Source organism: Dermacentor andersoni, chromosome 1 (assembly GCF_023375885.2).
Source record: "Dermacentor andersoni chromosome 1, qqDerAnde1_hic_scaffold, whole genome shotgun sequence".
In the NCBI taxonomy this organism is placed as follows: domain Eukaryota; kingdom Metazoa; phylum Arthropoda; class Arachnida; order Ixodida; family Ixodidae; genus Dermacentor; species Dermacentor andersoni.
Genome location: NC_092814.1, coordinates 136,759,821 through 136,781,831, shown reverse-complemented (window position 1 = coordinate 136,781,831; position 22,011 = coordinate 136,759,821). Strand labels below are relative to the sequence as shown.

General features: G+C 43.6%; 1 protein-coding gene across 1 annotated transcript in view; it reads left to right on the top strand.

The window, feature by feature from the left end:
* Positions 1–4,316, top strand: part of LOC126545968 (uncharacterized) — a 39,548-nt gene extending 35,232 nt beyond the window's left edge. The window contains exon 3 of the mRNA XM_050194018.3: positions 3,118–4,316. Coding sequence (XP_050049975.3) covers positions 3,118–4,156 — 1,039 coding nt within the window. The 3' untranslated portion in view covers positions 4,157–4,316. The remainder of the gene's footprint in view (positions 1–3,117) is intronic.
* Positions 4,317–22,011: the final 17,695 nt, after the last annotated feature.

The following is a 22,011-nucleotide window of genomic DNA, read 5'->3' as shown; positions in this document are numbered from 1 at the left end:
GGGAAAGACAGGGAGGCTAACCAGAGGGGACGATCCGGCTTGCTACCCTACCCTGGGAAGAGAGGGGGAGGTAAATTGACAGGAAAGCAGGAATATCTTTCAAATATGTAATTGGAGGTTGCTTAACTCATTCTTCAAGGCTCGTAACTGTCGTAAAGCGCCAACTATAGCGATAAAAAATTTATAGTGCAAATGCATCTGTTCGAACCCAAATGTGAGCGTTGTTAGCTGAATATGCGCCTTGTCTCAGGGAATCGATTCGGTACTGCATGCAGTATTGATGCCACCGTAAACAATCAAAACTGCTTAGTTTCCTTGCTTGGAAATATACATAACGTTACCGTAGTGACAGTAATTCCAGTGACAAAGTAGAGCGAAAAATCATTGCAAAGTCAAAGCGAGAGTATCAGCTGCCGCTGTCAACTGTGGCATCGAGGTTCCCCTTTGGGTTGCCCTTTATAATTTTTGTAGATCAGTTCATTCCCAAAAGCCGAAAATAAAAGTCAAGTGAGAGGGTCTGTAGGCCCGCGTTGGGTCTGGTGGGTGGTCGAATAACCCGTGCCTGGACCACACATTACCCACAGCACTTTCTGTGGTATGAATTTTAAGGATGCGTGTACAAAACAGAAGAAGTGAATTTCGGAGCAGTTCTTCACATTATTGATACTGATACAAGTTAGAAAACTTCAACTCATCGTTTCTCAACGGTGGGTGTCACCGGGCCAATAAACAACTAATTTACGAGCAGCCTGGCTACTTGCTTGCGTGGAATGTATAAATAACCAAACGTTTAGAATATCCCTCTCCAATGGCAAAATATCATCGGTAATCATATAGAATAATGGGAAATTAAAAAATTGCTAACTTTTCCTTTATCTCGCTCTTTTATCTCTACTTAATCGCTTTACCTTGAGTTGCGCGAAAAAGCGCAGTACGTTGCATCCCATCAGTTTAAACAGAGTTCACTGCGAATGAGGCGAGAATCGAGTTGTTCCAGAGAACCATGACCTCTCGCTGCGCGTCAAATTGTGCTCTTCAGTACGTTCTGTGGGAGTTTACGCCTGCGCTGGAAGGCCTGCAGTGGGTGATAACGTTCGCCAAGTGACATTGTAACACCACACTGAAGACGATCGTGATCACTTTTAGGCGCTAAAGCAGCATTTATAATATGCGGTTTATCACCCCTATTCCTCTCAATACGCTGTCAGATGCACAAGTTTTATTATTAAATTATGGGGTTTTCCGTGCCAAAACCACTTTCTGATTATGAGGCACGCCGTAGTGGAGGACTCCGGAAATTTCGACCACCTGGGGTTCTTTAACGTGCCAGATGCACAAGTGACTTAACAACTGATGTCTATGTTATTTCGGTCATTTGGGGATTTGACGATTAAGATCGATTGAAAAATGCGTTGCGAATGAATTCAGAGCACAAACGGTGATTTAACCTCGAGGAAAAATCTCAGCACACAAGCGAGTACGCACTTTCACTCGAAAACCAAACAGAAGCTGCTGCTAGGGCTATGCTGGTTGTCACAAGTTCAAGAGTACGTCTTGAGCTCTTCGCACCAACAGCAAGTGTAAAGGTTGGGCACTTAGCAACTAAAAGTTACTTGCTAATGATGAAGCTACAAGATAATCATGATCATATCCACCGTGCAACTGCACCTTCAAGCGCGCTTATTTTCCTGAGATAGCGAGATGTCTAGTATTTCATGCATTTGTTTTAAGTTTGGCACGAGGAATAAATTTGTCTGCCGGTCTTTGGCAGTTGAACATACCTGTAATGTGTCGTTTATGCAGGCTTGGCAGCATTATGTCAAAGAGTGCATGCAAAAGCGAGAAGCCCGACAAGGGGTTTAGCGAAATACGCTCAAGGCAAACAATATACAGCAAAAGGAACTACTTGCTACTTTGTTCGTCATTTACACGGGGATACATACGTCAACAATCTGCCTTGGTAACGCCACCTGTCAGCACGCCGACGTCAAGCTCACACGATACTCTAAACGAGCTTCCTCGATACGTATACGAGAAGGTGCAAGAAAGAAGGCCGCATAGCCAGCGAGCACTTGAACAGCCAGATGACCTCTGTAGACACCAACGCCCGTTTCCTGGTCGTTCAGCATAACAAACCTGTCAATCTGGACTGACACGCACGAAGCTTTCGCGTGGACTGAGGCTCTTCAAACCACCGAATCTTGAGAGAAAGCTGCCTGCGTTTCACTCGCATACCTTGTATGCTTTCCCCACTTTCGTGCCTTGAGCATCCATCCGGCCAGTCTTATAACAAAATGGGGCCAAGTGGTGCTTTTACTCATGATCAACATGTAGGCCGAACTGCAAGGCTCGCAGTAGCGCGAACGTTTCGCTTCTGCAAGGTAAAAAAAGAAAAAAATACAGCGTTTGTAAAAGTTTCTGTGTAGTGAGGGTAACAATATTCAAATGTCTTAATTGGTGACGTTAGCCTCATCGCCATAACAGATTTACCCCAGTTGAAGGATTATTGAGCGTGAGAATAAGTCAAGGTCTAAAAGCGTAGCACTCTTAATGAGCGTCCGAAATATACTTAAACAGTATAAACGAACCATGCGGCATCTCTTTGCTTTATGGTGAGCTTTTCGCTTCTACGAAAGCAATTTAAGCTCTCTGCACACACATAGTCCGAAAAAGAATTTTTTCGTTAATTTTGCTTTTCATGCGGTTTTACATTGCACTTTTATTCTAGGTTGTGGACTTGGATTATGAACTAGATGTTGTTTTTTTCCCCCGACTTGGGAACTACTCGGGGAAACTCGTTATTAAGTGTTTTTGCATTGCTATGGCTTTGTTATTCCAAGAGTATTCATATTATTAGTGCACGTTGGAGCAGAGTTAGCAAGCTATGCGGTTATTGCAACATACTACACTTGACAAACAATTGAAAATTAGGCACAGTCGGCGCAGTTACTAACTAAAGCCTTTGCATGTTGCCGCATCATGAATTAGTGACATATTTCCACGGCAATACAGTACGCAGCGCTAATTCTAGGAAAATACATTTTCTATTTTTGCAGAGCCTCTAACACATGGATCGGCTTCTAGCAGCAACGCACAAGGCTTTTATGTTCTGAGAAGACCACCTCGCTATGACTCGCCCCAACAACCGGCGGCATCTGAACCCCTCAGAGGTGGTGCTTCGCTTCGCCAATGGAGCGACAACTTTCCATCAGGTACTCAACCGCTCACAACACGTGACCAGTACTATCAGACAAAACCTTCCGCGTCTTCGTCCCAGAGGTCCCAGAATGCACCCGCAACGGCTAGATGGAAGTACCCTGGCTCTACCGATGCTTGGCAAATGCGAAACAGCGGTAGGAATGGCCAGGGCAGGGCGACAGAACGCTTCGAAGTAAGAAAGACGAACGAAAGGTCCCACAGAAAGCCTGCTGAATCGAGCAAGTCAAGTGCCAGTGCTGGCTGGGCAGCGGCCAGCGCACCGACCAATAGCAAGCCCAAGAATATACTCGTCATAGATGCAGGGTACACAACCGGTAACGTACAAGATTTTCTGAACTCGGGCTGGCCAATGAAAAAGCCAAACGGCAATGGTTGGCAAATGGCTCCAAGTACTGGGTGGCAGGGTGCTAATTCTAACGGTTGGCAAGCAGCGGCTAGTAGCGACGGCTGGCAAGCATCAAGCGACAACAGCTGGCAGACATCAGGCAATGATGAACAGGTGTACACTGTCAAGACAGCGAGCATGGACCATGCCGCGGGTCTCGAGGCGGACACGCCTCCTTTCTTTTCCGGAGCGGGTCCGAGCAATGGAAATGGGCACACGGTTCCAGAGAAGCAAGTGTACATAGTAAAGACCATCAGCCACAGGCCGGCGCCAAGCTCACCTGCAATGGCTCCTGCGTGGCCTTCGGATGGGTGGAGCGACGCACCAGCGAAATGGCCATCGGACGGCTGGAACGGAGCCATGGACATGCCAATGACGATGCAGAACGGTGCAAATGGCGGGATCGGTCAACAAATTCTTGCTTTACTAGGACAGAAGCAGGAATTCATTTTAAAGACCCTGCCGAGCCTCTTGCCATCGGCGCAGCAGTCAGCGCCGTCTGACTGGCCCTCAGGCAACGGAAAGGCTTCCAAGGAAAACCCATGGGGGTGACTTCGTCCCCGGTGTATAGTACACACACATATATATATATATATATTGCAATGCGCCCTTCAAATACCGAAAAAGAAAACTGCAAAAACTTTCGCTGTGAAAGGAAGCGCGGAAGACTACATTTGAATGAAAAAAATAAAGTTCCTCGTGACATTGATCTTATTCGTGCGAAAAAATAACATGAACAGTGCTGCCACCATACCACTTCCAGCAATAATTATCCAAAAGACGTGCAGTGAGTAATGAACCTTTCGAAACTCGGATGAATATTTTGCTTTCAGCTGAACTCTGCGTGCACGATAGCGATACACTCAAGAGTAATGGTTATGCTTATATTGTCAATGAGTTGATCGATGGATGCGGATTTAAATTGGGGTGAACAATTAAAACGCTGATACAACACACTTGAACACAAGCGCTATGCCAGACTTTCTAACTTTCCAGAGGCTCCACAACAAAGACACATTTCCTATCCCAAAACATGGAGACAAATCTAACTAATGACACAAAAAATTGGTACCTTATCTACAGCACAAGGTGACGTGTCATTATTGTCAGCGCAGGGACGAGCTTCAAGTATTTGCTTTAGTTTCTATGTAGCCCTCCGGGAAACAAACCGTTATAATCTGTTGCTCGATGGGGCAGTTCCTAAATTTTTAGTTCCACAGATTTTAGTCTAACTTATGGCTGAGCGAGTGTACACATGCCAGAATGTAATACGCGGGACAAAGACAGAGAAGGGGAAGCGATGTTTGTCTCGCAGTCGCTGCTTACTACAAGAATACCAGCGTATTATGTTAGTGTGGGTAAACATACATCGTATACAGTAAAACCACAGCTATTTTGGCACAAACGTGACTACACGACACCGCACAAACAACAGAAAATGAGCCACATAAAGCGCATTGTCTCCTTTCTTTCCGGGTGTCGCCTCGAGCATCGTTTGCGGAAGCGGCATTTGCGGAAACTGCCTGATCAGGAAGAAGGACAATGCGGTGCTCGGCTTCTTACTTACCACGCATTACGATAACAGCGTACGTGGCGTCATGAGCTCATATTTTGACAAGTCGACACAACCTGCACAGTAGCACGTGCGCCACAGAAGAGGAAGTGTCAAGTGCCATGATTCCGGCTCCAAATTAAAACACTGTCAACACTTTACCGGCAATGCGATTTCTTTGTGCATGCATAATGGCAGGTAGTGCGTGACCTGCACTGCGTTTACGTACGTGAGTTGCATTCATGGCGCATGTGCTACAGCTAGCTGTATATAGGCCTTCTGGCCACCATAAGTTGCACCGCATTTTTTGTGTGAACAATCGTTTTATTAAAATCAGTACCACACACTTTCACTTCGAGAATATTTCAACATGTGTAAAAACAACGATCCGGGCGAATTGGTAGGTCGTGCATCAACGCAGAACAGGAAGAAACGAAAAAAAGAAACAGGGGAAAAGTAAACTGACAGCGTGTGTGCTGTCTTTATGAGTGCACAACCTGTGGTGCCACATCAGTTATTCCTTTGATCTTTTTGCACAGCTTATTCATAGCTATTCTGTGCGGTACATACAACGATGAAGACCTTCCGTGCGCTGGAAAATAGGCAACCAGAGGCTAAGTAAGCGGTAGCTTGAGTTTGCAATGAGGAGGTAGAATGGAAATAACTAATCTGAGTCTCACAAGGTGCCAGGTGGGACCTACAAGGAGCAATTGTTATAATCTTCTCGGAATTATCAGGCTGATGTACTTCCTTCAATACGTGGTCCATCTGGACTGCTCTACTAATTAGCGGGCAATGCATTTAAGTGTAGACCAGGGACTACTTCTTTGGGCTACGAGCAACATAGAAAAAAGTCAGTTTCTCATGAAGGCGAAGCATTGAACGGGACAGCAAGGTTAAGCGTGGCGTTGGACCTCTTTACACTGTGGTAGCCCATCAATATGTGGCGCAAAAAGCTTTTGCGGCACCTTTGTTTTTGCTCCACCCACAGGTGGCGCCAAAAGTGCCGGCAGCAATGCGCTCCGAGTGTCGCGTTTTATTCGCTGAGCAGTGTGCATACAGGCAGTGTTAAAGAGAAGTTGGATCTCATCCTTTACGGCCGTAAGTGCATACCTCGCACACGCCTTGTTTCACGCGTTAAACTCATCTGTTACATATGTTGCGCCAATGCTACTAGTAAAACATTCTTTTTCGCACTCACAGTGCTGTGACTAGCACCATCATCTTCGGGAGAAAGTTCTGTGTAGGAAATGTTTCTATTGCGATAGCAATTATATGAACACTCCAGCGGATTTTCGTCGTCGTCGTTGCCGTCGACCTGGACGTGAGGTTCCGTATCAAGTCGAAGTGCAATAAGATCCTTTCACTTCCCACACGCCGTATGCAGTGAGTGCGAGGGAAAGCAGGCGAAGACTTGCTGAGGAGGATGGTGGCTTAATGCGCGCCGAACGTTGGAGGTCACGTGACAAAGCGAGCGCAAGGTGGAGAGGGGGGTGAGCACAAGGTACCGTGATCAGGCGCGCTCAAGGTGGTCGAAGGGTCAGATCAGCGCGGGTCTCCTCCACTAGAACCGGCCGTGTCTGCACATGCATGACTATTCACCCGGCTGAGCGCGTACACCACCAGCGCCATATGTTAGAGGTAATCTCAGGCGGGTACACAGACTGGGCGAGCTGATATGGCTGGCGGCTCCATACACGCTGTATTCCCGCGCATCTAGTGCTGGAGATAGCGTAATCACAAGTTTCGCAGACGCGTTGAAAGGAAATGCAGCAGAAGCATTCGCTCGTCTGTTTTTGCGCTCTTCGCCCCCATCGAAATGCTACCGCCGTGGCCGGGATTCGATCTCGCAACCTCGTGCTCAGCAGCCCAACACCATAGCCACTGAGCAACCACGGCTGGTGCACCGTAGCTTTGCACGTATTGCTCAATATTTTTCTGTGCATGCGCATTAGAGCAGCACACGCTAAAAAAAACATAAAAAAGGACGTAAGCACTTCTCAGGATGACACAAATTTCTAGATATTAATACTCGATTTTCGCGGAGAAATGCATTGACGTTGTGGTTACTTTCTTGATTTCTTAACAAGACGTCGTTCTATGCATTCACTTAAAAAAGTAACTTGAACGCCAATGCGTTTCTCCGCAAAGTTCGGTACTTATTATCTTGAAGCTAGTGTTATCCAGAGAATTCTTTCCAAGTTCATCCGCTTTGCGAATTCGGCGGCTAGCATTTGCAAATGGCAATACGGGCCAGAAGGTAAATAGTCGAAATTATAATTAGTGAATTTCTGTTAAGTAGTCAACGAAGCATATCAATTCTTTTTAGCCAGTGATTTCCACCGCTTCGAGTAGACCACCTCATGAACTAGAATTGCGCCATCTGCCACAGGCAATCTTTAAGATTTTTCGAAATTGTTCGCTGCGGCACCCTGTATATCAATAAATATATTCACCGAGACAATGACCGAACCAGCAGCAGACAGCACCCACGCTAAACCGAGGAGGTATTAAAAGCACCATTCTATCATATTAGCAAAACTACACGTGCCCCTTGACTTCACATCACGGCAAGCCACAATATTTGAGTAATCAATAAGAAGTCTCTCATCAGCATTTTTTTGCGCATTTAGATTATATAGCAAGGTACTATAATTTCAACCTGCCACTCTCCAAGGCCACTGCGTTTTCGTAAAACTATTTCCAGCATGATTGTCAATAAAGATGTCTGCTGCTAAGATTTCGACTTATATTGTCGATTGGTGCGGTATGAAAGATCGAAGTAAACCTCGATGTCCATCCTTAATTTGAGCCCCCACGCCAGTTCTGACCATTATTTAACTTAGCCTGCATCACGAAAAGCAAATTCCATGAATGACGCCCGACTGTTTTGTGGAAAATACTGACATTAGCACATCGCACCTCTGCGTGACGCCTCCGACAAGGCATGCGCCGAGCCATTTTCTAGACTGTAGGTGACATGATTATTTCTAGTAATGAATATTTTCACACATAAGAACGATGGAAATTTTTATTTATTTATTTATTTATTTATTTATTTATTTATTTATTTATTTATTAATTTATTTATTTATTCATTCATTCATTCATTCATTCATTCATTCATTCATTCATTCAGTTACCTCATAGGCTCCCGAAGGAGTATTGCGTGAGGGGAGGATACGGGGGAATTAGCAAAAAGAAAGGAGTACTAAGAAATTATACATTATTAGCGAGTAAACATGAAAGAACAAATATCTAACAATATAAACAACGCGATAAATGAAACAAAACCACTGCGTGAAATAGAAAAAGAAGGCGTACCAAGAAATTATACAAATGGTAGCTGGCGAAGATGAAAGAACAAGTAGCTAATAATGTTAACGCAATACAAAACAAACATTCAAACAAAACAAACAAAAAAGCTATACAACTTCGCTAAAAGTATTTACTTAGGTGCGCAGCATTACAGAAACAACCGGGCTGCACACGTATACTCTCCAAGCAGTCATTCGAAAATTAATGCGATTCATTTTTAAGGATCTAAATGATCATTGTAATTTGACATAAAGCGTATCGCAACCTCCCCGTATACAGCAACGCTGTGAAAGTAGAATTGCGCTATCTAGCACAAACCGTTCTTTTTTTTCTATTTAGGCGTAGAAAATGGGGAATATAAAGCTTGTTAGACAACCTTCTTATTTCGGCGAAAGGTTAAACTAATATACGGTACTTAATTCCGCATAGAGAGTCTTTTGTTTATATCAGTGAATGCTAAAAAAGGCACCGTGTCTGTGCATAACTGTTGTGCAGATACAGAAGTAGAACAAAAACGGTCCAACACACTCATAAATACTTGAGCTCAACAAATTTATCGGCCCATTTTATATAAAGATGTGTTCCGCAAGAAAGCAAGAAGCCTGCAAGATTTCTTCGAGCAATATCCGAGAATTTTCATCAAGAAAATGCCGTGATTGTAAAATATCTGTTGATCAAAGAGTTCGAAAACGGTGCTTGCCATTGTTTGAGGGGCCCCGCAGAATTTCAAAGTTGAAGAAGTGATTGTCGTCACCGCTTAAACGAAGTATGCTGCATACACGACCTGGAGTGAGCAGGTACTGTTAGACAGCACAAATGACCTTTATTTTAAACTAAAACCAGTAAGTTGTCATGGTCTCTTCGGTCACTCGCTTATCGCGAGAAAAAAACAAATTATATTGTAGGCATTTATACTGAAATTCGCTCATGAAATTGCGCACACAAGAGCTTAAGACAAGGTATACGTAACAAAGTAGTATTGAAATACAGCAGAAAGAACGTGAATTTTATTCGATCATTTTAAGGCCCTATGCTTCTTTGGCAGTGCCTGGCCCTGATGTTTTTCACTGCCATCCCTACCTTGAAGAAGACATAAAATTGAAAAAAAAACAGAGTGGCTGCGAGCCGCCACTTCATTCTTTCCTACGGCTAAGGCAAGAGGGCGACTCGCTGTCGTGTCCGTGAAATTGCCGGTGGAAAATTGCTTAGCACAGTGTTTCTCAAACTGCGTCGCGACCCACTTCAGGGTCGAGAGATGTTGAGTAGGAGACCGTGAAGCGACCCAGGAAATCCTAAACAAAGAATAGAAAAATAGAACAAGCAAAGAAAGATGGTGAAGCAGACCATTTCCTTAAACTACGCTCTCCATGTTATTCTGCATCACGAGATAGCTAGGCTTAAGAAAACAAATACGCAGGTCTCTGACGCGAAGTGCGAAAAAGGGACGCAGGGAAGTTTTGATGGATTACGCATCCGTGACATTTCGTAGAGTGTTAAAAGCGCGGAGTGGACGCCATCCCCGTCGCCCATCCTGCACCCCCCCCCCCCCCCTTCATCTAGACTACAAACCTTCACGCGAAGTCCGTGTCCCACAGGTGAAATTAGAAGGATGAGACATCCACTTAGGATGATGTACCACACGAATGTGCGAAGCTGGGCTAGTTTGTCGGATGTTTAATTGATAATAACTGCGAAGGCGACAAGACAACGCCGATAATAACGTGCCATCTGTATCATCCGCTGTTCTTCTGTTGCATGTGCAGCTTACGGGAGACGAGGTGATATGCCCTTACAACGAGCAACCTGAGGCACAAGAGTAGTACGCACATTTGACGTTGGGACCAAGTCTCCAGCTGCTGCAGCCATTTTAGTAATTTCGGGCATGTTTGAAAGCATCGTACGCATTCGAGTGAAGGGGGAGGGAGGAGGTAGGCACTACTGCGAAGAGACAGTTCTTTCGTTTCTCTAGCATCCTCGTGCATTACGTCTATCCACTCAAAAAGCAGGTTAAGGTGTAGCAGGACGTGGGTTCTCGGATTCGGCTGTGGCCTCCGCAAAGAACACCGAAACCACAGACAAGCAAGGTTTAATCTTCTTCCGGCGAAGCCAGGCTCGTTCTGATGACGTGGCGTTCCGAACGCGCGCATCAGAGCACGGGCCACCCCGTGCCGTGGGCATTGCTTCTCACAGCACCTAGCGAGAGGCGACCCATATGGGGTTAAAAAGAATGAAAGGTGATAGGAGTAGAAAGGACATAACAGAAATGAAAATAGTTCTGCATATAAGTCCTATATAAGCGCCTTAGTTGCTATACGAAAAGCATGCTCAAAATCTAGATAAAATTGAGTGGAGGCGCAGCTCAACATCAAGCAGCACTGAAAGGCGATGCAGAAACTACCCGTCCATATCAACTAAATGTGCTTTCATCATTAAAGAGCTCTCTTAGGAAACGCTTCTTTTAACAGCTCTGAATTGACTCCTGTTTATGTCTATCTATCTATTCATATATATATATATATATATATATATATAATAACTGGATTTTTCAATGCATTTTTCTAGAAAAAGCCTGGTCCACCGATCACAACTGTTGGGTAAATAAACCAAAGAGCACCGCGAAGTTGTCCTTCTCATCCTTCTATATATATGCACTGGAAGTGGTAAGGGAATGCATCTACTTAGGGCAGGTAGTCACGGCGGATCCGGATCATGAGACGGAAATAATCAGAAGAATAAGAATGGGCTGGTGCGCGTTTGGCAGGCATTCTCAGATCATGAACAGCAGGTTGCCACTATCCCTCAAGAGGAAAGTGTATAACAACTGTGTCTTACCAGTACTCACGTACGGGGCAGAAACCTGGAGGCTTACGAAAATGGTTCTACTTATATTGAGGACGATGCAACGAGCTATGGAAAGAAAAATGATGGGTGTAACGTTAAGGGATAAGAAAAGAGCAGATTGGGTGAGGGAACAAACGCGACTTAATGACATCTTAGTTGAAATCAAGAAAAAGAAATGGGCATGGGCAAGACAAGTAATGAGGAGGAAAGATAATCGATGGTCATTAAGAGTTACGGACTGGACTCCAATGGAAGCGTAGCAGGGGGCGGCAGAAAGTTAGGTGGGCGGATGAGATTAAGAAGTTTGCAGGGACAACATGGCCACAATTAGTACATGACCGGGGTAGTTGGAGAAGTATGGGGGAGGCCTCTGTCCTGCAGTGGGCGTATCCAGGCTGATGATGATGATATGTATGACAGAACAAGGGAAACTCAAAGACTCGATCTCTTTAATCATGACCACATAAAGCCAATAGACTATGTAGCCAAGGAAAACGTCTGGGGAATTAAATGCGGCTTAAATTGTAATGTAGAAGATAATGAAGAAAATGTACATGAAAGAGGACGAAAAGATAACTTGTCGCCGGTGAGAGCGGATCCCACAACCTCCGCATTGCGCGTGCGTTGCACGACCAATTGTGTTAAAGCGATGGTCATCAATTCATCCACTAACACGGGTCTTTAGGTTTACTATATCTAGCGCTAGGAGTGTTAGCCAGCGCCACTTAGAGTCAAGGTGTGCGGATGTGGAACGTCCATTTTTGCCCGAAGGGGTCACGTAACACCTGAGCTTAGGACAGCAGGCACGCGGCTAATAAACCCTCGCATGACACCTAGTGACACCAAGGCTGCCAGATTCGAGATCCTCACAATGAATAAACCAGGGAAGAGGGGGAACTGAGGGGCTGAATTTTCTTAATCGTGAACACATAAAGCCAATAGACAATGAAGCCATGGAAAGCATCCGAGAAATTAACAGTTGTTTAAATTTAAGTGTAGAAAATAATGAAGCAAAAGGTAAATGAAAAGAGAGACAGAGAGTGAGTAAAAGAGGAAAGGCAGGAAGGATAACTAGGGGCGAGTTTCCGGTTTGCTACCCTGCACAAAAAGCTAAATGAAAGTGGACGAAAAGATAACTTGACGCAAGTGGAAGCCGAGCCCACAGCACCAGCATTACGCGTGCGTAACATACAGGGTGTCCCAGCTAAATTTAGCCGGAGTTTAAAAATATGAAAATGCTGTGCTGCTGGACAGAACCAAGGTAATGTTGTTTGCCGTCGCTGAGAGGTACTCAAAAATGTTTTTGAATTCCGCCTACATAGATAATTAGTCTGAATTAATAAATAAATTTCTCATATATCATAATTAGATGTAAAGTACGAATGAGAAAATTGTAGAGTGACATGGAAAACTAACGATACCGCTTTCTGTTGCTCAATAGGTGCTACATAAAAGTGTTTTTCCGAGCGTGAAGAAAGCTCGGAAATACACGCAAAACATGCGCGCAAAAAATGCACGCAATACCACTCGAGGCACTTTGCGTGTATTCGCGGGCTTCTTTCAAGCTCAGAAAGGCACTCTTACGCAGCACGTATTGAGCAACAGAAAGCCTCATGGGCAGTTTTTTATGTTCCTCTACAATTTTTTATTTGACACTTATAATCTAATCATAATAATATAATTATAATAGGTTATTATAAATTAAACATAATTCTATAATTATGTGTAATTAAAAAAATAATACGAGTACCTCCAAGCGACGGCAAACATTACCTTGGTTCTGTCCACCTACGTGGCATTCATATATTTTTAAACTCTGGCTAAAGCAAGCTGGGAAACCCTACATATATTTTCATGACAAGGAAGAAAAGGGAAGATCTATTTCCCAGCTATTCAACAGAATAAAGAGCAACACTTTCAATTTTTTCTTTAAGTTGTCTGTGGCAGACAGCCCAATTCTAGTCCATGAGCTGGTCTTCTTGAAGAGGCGGAGATGTAAAAAAATTGAAATGCGGGATTGACTAATTGACAAATATCAATTAGTCGATCCCGCATTTCAATTTTTTGTGCATTCACTAATTATGTTTCCAAGTTCTTTATGGCACATATTGCGCGTTAGAAATTCTAGCAGGTGAGACTTCAAGGCATATCAACTTAAAGAGAACTGCGCGAATCACGCCATTTACGACATATGTGCCGTCAAACTTGCGATAAAAATGCAGTCAATCGACTTACTTTTTCAACAAAACGCCGTTTTATGCATTAAAGCACAAAAGCAACTTGGACGCCAAGACATTTCTCCGCAAAGCTCGGGAATTAATATCTCGAAATTGGTTTTATCGTGAGAATTCGTTCCAAGTGGATTCTCCTTGCGACCTCCTGGGCTAGAATTTGTAAATTTGAGTATGTGCCATAAAAGCTAATTATAACCTTAATTAGTAAAGTTTTGTTAATTGGTTGATTATGCATTGCAGTTTTTTTTTCAAGTAATGTCCGCCTCTTCGGCTAGACCAACTCGTGGATTAGAATTGTGCTATCTACCACAGACACTTTTTAAAAACTTTTGAATGTGTTCGCTGAGACACCAGCATATATATATATATATATATATATATATATATATATATATATATATATATATATATATATATATATATATATATATATATGCGACCTAATCGAAGCTCCAGGAGGTTGAGCGGGGAGTCAGAGGACGGGGGACCGAAGAGCACACTCCACCACTTGTGACGCAGGAGTTATCACGGCGTTTTATTCCGCGTCAAAAGATTAGGCGAGCCGACCATGCCCACAGCACGGAGCACACACGAGAGCCAGCCCCACAAGCGATGATGAAGAAGAACCCCATATGAACCCCATATGATGATGATCATGTACAGATGACAAAGAATAGCTTATAAATTCCCACAATATATATATATATATATATATATATACGCGTGTGTGTGTGTGTGTGTGTTTTGTTATTTTTTTTACTTTCAACCCTTAAAATACAGAGCCAGGTGTCTACTCATGAAACCTGACCGCATAATTTGACACTAGTTATTTCTATCTACATGGTGTCAGGATTGGGGGCTCAATCCCATCGCTCGTAACCCGTTGTCAAGATTGGAGTCCGGCATGAATTAGAAGGTAGCTGGCCCATGCCGTCGTCCAACTTATCCTCTCTGAGGACGTTGATGAAGGGAAGGACTGCTTCTCATCGAGAACGAGGAATATGGGTTTATTTACAGTATCTACATGCAGTTCATCAGTCTAGCATGACTGCGAGAGAAAAATACAACAGTCTAACATGACTGCTTGAGAAAGTGCACTGAGCAGCCGCACAACAGCGGTTTATAAACACTCGGGCCCCCCTCGATCCCAAGGTGACGGAAAGGTTCGTCCAGTCATCGTAAACAAGCCGCCTCTCTGCGGGACGGTTTACACACACACACACACACACACACACACACACACACACACACACACACACACACACACACACACACACACACACACACACAACACCTTGCTTGCGCGAGGTTCACGGTCCGGAGCCGACGTCAGACGGACTTCGTAGAACGCGGGGCTCGTGTCAGGAAAGGTGCCTTTTATTCCCCGAGCTGACCCCCGCAGCGCGCCGCCAGGTGCCCATTGTCTTGCGTCTTGGACGGCGCGTGGGAAGGGGCCTTCGTAGACGTTCCCGCCGCAACTCCCCCGCTCATAGCAGAACAGGTCGGCGTTGGTGGGTTCGGTAACAATAGTTGGTCCGCCGAACGCATTCAGTCACAACGGCGACGAGGCTAGAGAGTAACGGTGGCGTTCCAAGAAAGTCGACGCCCGCTGTCGCAACTGGCTGGCAAAACTTTCATGTCAGCTGGGCCGTTCTTAACAGTACCTCCGCGTTCTTAACAATGGGCATTTTGAAATTTATAAACACGGAATTAGACATTTGTTCAGGAGGAATTGGCGGGCTAGTTGAGTTGTCATCCTTGATTGAACGACAGCGCATTTAATGAGATATCATCATCATCACAATCGCAATCATCAGACTATATTTATGTCACCTGCAGGATGAAGGCCTCTTCCAGCGATCTCCAATCACTACTGTCTTGCGCAAGGTGATTCCAACTTGCGCCTGCGAATTTCCTAATTTCATGACCTCATATAATTTCCTACCGTCCCGAACTACGCTTCCCTTGACGCCCATTCTGCAACTGAAATGGTCCACCAGTTAGCTCTCGTACGCATTACATACCCTTCCCAGCTCCATTTTGTTATAATGTCAACTAGAATATCGGTTATCTCCATTCGCTTTCTGCTACACACCGCTCTGTTCCTGTCTCTTAACGTTGCGCCTAACATTTTTCGTTCTATCGCTCTTTGCGCCGTCCTTGTTCTGGAACTGCTTTGTTGACCTCCAAGTCTCTGCCCCATATGTTTGCACCTGTATTTATAGACGAACTTCAAAACCCACAGACACTAAACTGCAACTGGAAGGCTTATTGCTGGGCGATACCCTTTATGTATGACAAACCACGCATGCGTGGGTGGAAAGAGAAAGGGTCCCGAGGGTGCATCGAACAGATGAGATCTTGAGGCCGACAGGTTCAATGTCAACAGACAATACAATAAGCGAAAGAAAAACAAATTTAAGCATGATACCATTGACACACCAACCTGAGTTTTTCAATATCAAATGCGGGAAATGCGTCGCTCCTTCTCTAAAAAAAGCCACCTGAGGGCTAATTGGGCACGTTTCCTTCATCCAATTAATTTCAATAGCTACTAAAATCTCTCGAGTTAGCTTGGTCCTTTCTTTGCATGCACCTTGAGTTTTTTCCAGTCAGCGTGCGCAGCTGCAGTCTGCAATAGAACGCCAGATGACCGGCATCTTTTGTCGTCACTTTTGTGACAATTCCCTTCAACTTTTTATTATAAGCATGCGCCTTAATGTTTCTAATTACGAAGTTAATTTGTGTAATAAGTTCATTACTGAATTGTTCGATCTGATTTTTCTTCCATACGCTGTCAATTGGGACAGATAATTCATCTGTTATAACGAAATGGAAGTAAATTTTGGTATTAATTCAACGGCAGCACACCTAATGACACATAGACGAATATTAAAACACACAGCTAACGGGCGCGTGTCTATATATACAATATGAGCCGGGAGGTAGAATAATTTGGGAAGCAGTCACATAGGGCATGTATTGAGGTCCCAACTGTGATGTCACAGCTTCTGGAGAAGCCCACAAAGACTACGTCGACATGTGGGTCGAGGAAAAGTGCAGCTTGAAAGCAAAGTTCCACGTGAGTTTGAGAGCAAGGTTACAGCCGAGATCAACGTTGGTAGCACAAATAAAAATGGAAAAACGCAGGACATACGTCCTGTACTTTGTTCTTTACTTTGTGCTAGAATTTGTAGTTTTAAGAGAAGACCAGTAACCGCAGTGATGCTCGAAGAGGTTCTGTATAAAGTACAAAAGGCATCAACTCGCACCCAAGAATTTGGCTTTTGGCTCTTGGCTCTTACGGTTAGTTCAGCTGCAAAGGCTTTCACGTCAACGCTATGGCAGCAAGCGCAGAAAGACAAGCGCCTGTTGGTTTTAATTCTTCTAGTATTCTTTTTCTTCAAGCTTGAGCCTCTTCATAAACCCACAAGTGTTATGACAGCGCCCGCTCCGCTTTGTAAGCCACTATTTATTTATTTATTTATTTATTTAGTATCTCAAGTGCCCGATTTTAAAGGGGGTTGCATAAGGGATGGGCTTGACTAATACAATATCTACCATGATGTGTTTGAAGTGAGCGGGATTGGGGAGTAGCGTTGCGTTAGGTGCGAGCTCATTCCTGTCCTTCGAGGCACGCATGAAAAAATAATGGGCTGAACTGCGGGCATGACGCGCGTAAACACCCGCCGTGGTTGCTTAGTGGCTATGGTGCTGCGCTGATAAGCACGAGGTCGCGGGGTCAAATCCCGACCACGGTGACTGCATTTCATATGGTGCGAAGTGTAAAATCACCCCGTACTCATATTTAGGAACACATTAAACAACCGCAGTTGCTAAAAATTATTATGTAGTCCTCTCCTACAGCGTGCTTCATAATCTGGGCGTGCTGTTGCAGGTAAAAGGTCATAATTTAATCAGTCGAGTAAACGGCCCTCGAGCGACTTGTGCGGCATGGCGTGTAGTGAGCTGGGCAGGTGATAGAGATGGGGAGATGGCGAGTTGCAGAATTTGTGAAAGAGACGAAGCCGGTAGGTTTTTAGTCTAGATTCTAACTTCGGGAGGATAGCTGGGTATTTAAGGATGATGGAAATTTAATGAAGCGATCAATCTTAATAAGTTAATCTTACTATGGAGTTCTGAACAGATTAAACAGCTTACTAGTGTTAGATTATAACTTCTCAGTCAAAGAGCTACAAAACGCAAATAGCTGCGCAAGTAACCAAGAATGCGGTTAGTTTTTTTAGTGACATGAGTCATGTGTATTTACCTACTGAGGTCATGTGATAATGTCAGACCAAGGTACTCGAACGTGAATTCTGCAATGATTAAAGGGGTTCAAACATAATAACATTGCGATACACATATTCAACACTTATATTCTCATTCAGGATAGGTGAGATAGCAGTGAAGAATGACAGCGCCACTGTGGTCAGTAAGAGGGCAATAAAAGACGCAGTCCTCTGCAGAAAAATGTGTCTTGCATGAAATGGGATGCGGAAGGTCGTTAATGTCAATTAAAACAATAATGGACCTAATACGGTACCATCAGGTACCGCGCAAACAAATGGGGTTTGCGGTGAAGAAATGTTATTGGTGTAAAGGAATTGTTGACGACCTCACAAGTTCTTTAGCCATATGTGTAGACCTGAGGGTTGAGATGGGTAGAAGCAGCTTCACGAAAGTTTTATTATGAGAAACTTTGTCAAACACCTTGCACAAAGCTCAGAAGACAGCGCCCCAACAGGTATATTGATGTCAGGACAAGAGCTGAAGTCGTCAACAGAGAGAGCTGGAGTTGCTTCACACGAAAAACCCTCTTGATCATTCAGACCCATCAGTTGATGATCAAAAGAAAGAACCTCGGGAAGATACCCGTTAGGTTCTTTGATGAACACACAAGAGAAAGCTGAATTAAGTAAATGAGTAACTTAAATATCCACTATTGTAGTGTGATTGTTACCAAACTTCACAATAACCGTAAAAGCGCGCCCATGTGCCTTTCTTACATCATGGAGAAATATGGATATCAGTTAGGGATGAAAAGAAACTGAACGTAATCTGATAATTTTGGGATGAATTGTTTCACTAAAGGTAACTGCTGGAGCGTCCATATACGCGGTAATATGGAAAAAACACCCTCTGTTGTCAAAAATAACGCTTCGTCCCGGTTGAACATTTCGATTCACGATACCTTGCCAACCCATTAATATCCATAGAGAAACTGGAATAACATTATTTACGGAGCAGAAAAAAAGCAAACATCAAATAAGCGGTAACGAATATACATACAAAGGTTAGACACAGAATTACAATGCAGTGAAACAGTCATTATACCCTATTGAAAGCGCTAATAGTGAGCCCTAATGGACGCTGACAATATCTTGAGCAATTGTCCTGATTTTGACCGTTAATCTGCGTCAAAAAATTAATAGCATGCAACGGTGGCTAAGGTAGCTGTTTGGGCCTATTGGTCATTATTACAAATGCCATTATTAAACGCACACTCGCATGCGCACAGGCATGCACAGGTACTCACATGCACACACAGGCACACACGCAAACATGCACATGCATTCGCGAACACACTCTCACGTACACACGCACATGTGGGCGCGCTTACACTTCATAAACTCGTGTTGACATCCTTCTTGGAAACTGATTATTTCTCACTTACAGATAGTCCGATTTAATGCACATTTCCAATGCATATATATTCATTGCGTCTACTGCACTAAAGATGCGTTTAAGGGTTGCCTTATTACGAATAAAATAAAATGCCGCATCTTTTTGTCCAACATATATATAGCCATTTACTAATCGTGTAAATGTATACATATGGGCTCTAGCCATTTCTACGTTAACAATTGAACTACGAAAAATGTCGGCCAGGAAGAATATGACTGAAAATCGTCAAACGCCAATTTTTCTTACGTTACTTTTGAGGTTCAAGATTTTTCCTGCACTTATCGCCCCATGAATTCACACGGTGTTTGGAAGTACGCAGTGGTTATTATACGTGCAATGTCTACTTGGATTGTTTTATCCGGGAATGTTGCAGTAGCGTCGTTCTTCTATACAATGCATCTGCCTTTTTTTCGCCAAGAGGAACTGTACTAAGCGTGACGCACTGTTATATCTACATCCTTGGAAAACCGTTTTGAAGAAAACGCCAGAACACCTCAAATTTACTCCATCGCATATAGAAACAATAGCGTGCTTTTAAATATTTTCGCCATGACTCGCTATGACAAACTTAACCCAATCTGCACAAACACTAGTACATATTTCATACCGCGTGTTACACAAGATATGCGCACCGAGTGCTTTGTTTCCGGATTCGAAAGTTTTCAAATTCACAGACTCAACTTTCGTTACACGAAGTGCTATCAAATATTGTACAATTCATTCTATACATGCTCTATTGCTCTTCCGGGCGCTATCAGCTCCTTTTAAGGTTGAATTTGTTCAATTCTTCAAATGTATGCATTTGCTTGAATACCTCACATTTGTCATTGCATAATGCATCTATGTGCTCGTGTTCAACCTTCATAAATGTATCACATGTTTTCCTGTATTTCGATGCTCTAACAGCTGCCTTGTAAAAGCGGCACAGTTTCCGTGAAGCTGATATGAAATATTCGGCAGTTACTCCAAGGTCGTGTAAGTGTACGAGACGTTGAAATAAAGATTTCATTCGATAACTACGAGCAACGATAATGCTTCCCACGGGAATCGTTTACTTGTTTGTCTCGTGCTGCTCTTTTTATGTGCTCATGAAACTACACAGCAAGGAATGTGTCTTGGCATACTCACAACACCCTCGAGTCCTTTTGTTCTCGCGGAGGCTCGTCATCCGCTTTTTCCAGTTATAAAAACAATTTAAACTTGACGACACACTTACGGCATTCTAACGCAACATGAAGAGCACCTACTACACAACTTCCTTTGGAAAAGAAACAAAAGGTCAATCCATAAAATTATTACAGTCCTGAAACATTATTACCGAGATTTTAAATTGGCGGAATGAATCACGGTTACGCGCTTTTGACGACACCAAAGATAGAGCTGTCAGCCGATCAAATCATACGCAAGAGTTCATGATAGCTGCGCCGAAACTTGCACTACACCAGATTTACTCGCTATGTTCACAGCATATCCATGTGTATACGAAGGGATTGTGCCAAAATAATTCGTCTGCATCTGCACTCATCATACCAGACCTGAAACTAGAACAAGTTTAGATTGTCACGAATGACATCTTCTACTGTCTGCCTTGTGCTTCATAGCGTTAGATCGCACAGAAGTGCTTTATCTTTAGTGATTACCAGGCCGGGCTCACGTGATTAAAGAGCACAGACCAAAATGCGTTGAATACACACTTGGTATATGAAGCCATCACCGAACTCACCAAATTCAGTACAAGAAATAACATTAGAGCGTATCATTGGATACCAGAACACTGCAATATTCCTGGAAACACTGCAGTCGACGCGGTTGCAAAACAGGTGCATGAAAATGAAAATACATTAAATCTCTCCCTTACCCCTAGCAAACTCCGCCTTTTACGCAGACATATATCCTACTTGCAAATGGGAGCACCAAAAGGATAGGGAAAGAGACAGCACAGGAAATACGATTTCCGTATCACTTCTGCGCTCCCTTTTGCAAGATATGTCGAACAAACTAGCCCATCAATTCACTATTCTGAAACAGATATTATGCCGACTTAGCCCAAGCACATTGTCTGATCACAACTCAAAAAGCTTAGAGTTATTTATTATAGACGCTAACATTAAATTGGGCATTCCGCCAAAGTAGGGCAACAGCAGCAATTTTATTACACCGTCTGCGGCTCGACACAGCAATTACAAGTTATTTTTGCACATGATTCATTATGTTCGTAGTCAGCAGTATCACGCTGGCCACTGCTCACGAAGCCCTAGAACACCTCCTTTTTGAGTGGCCACGACACGATACCACGAGTGAAGGGCTAAAGGCCGATTTAATGTTGTTAGAGGGTAGATCGTTCACATCGAAAAAAAAAAATACTAGTCCGATGACAGAGCTACAGTAAAGAGAACTTGTGGCTTGTAAAATCTATCTGAAAAAAAAAATATTGGCCTCATACTAAACGTTCGTGTTTGATCAACTATTATATTGTATATATCGTGTGTGTAGCTCACGTCTCACTTTATTATATCTTGTTATGCTAATGTTATGTAGACGTGTGTAGATAGGAAAGCCATCTCGTCTGCGAAACTCCGCTTATGTGCTTGTTTTCAGACCGGTTTCTGCACCTTCACGTATTTACCGAACTGTACGTGCGTGTCTGTTAGTATCCTTTTACTCTCATCTGTGCATAGAACTTTGCAAATGTTCGTGCTATTTGACTGTCTCCTGTGCTTATCACTTTTTTTCGGCTTTTAGTTTTGCTTGCCCTGGGAAGACGAGTAGCCGGC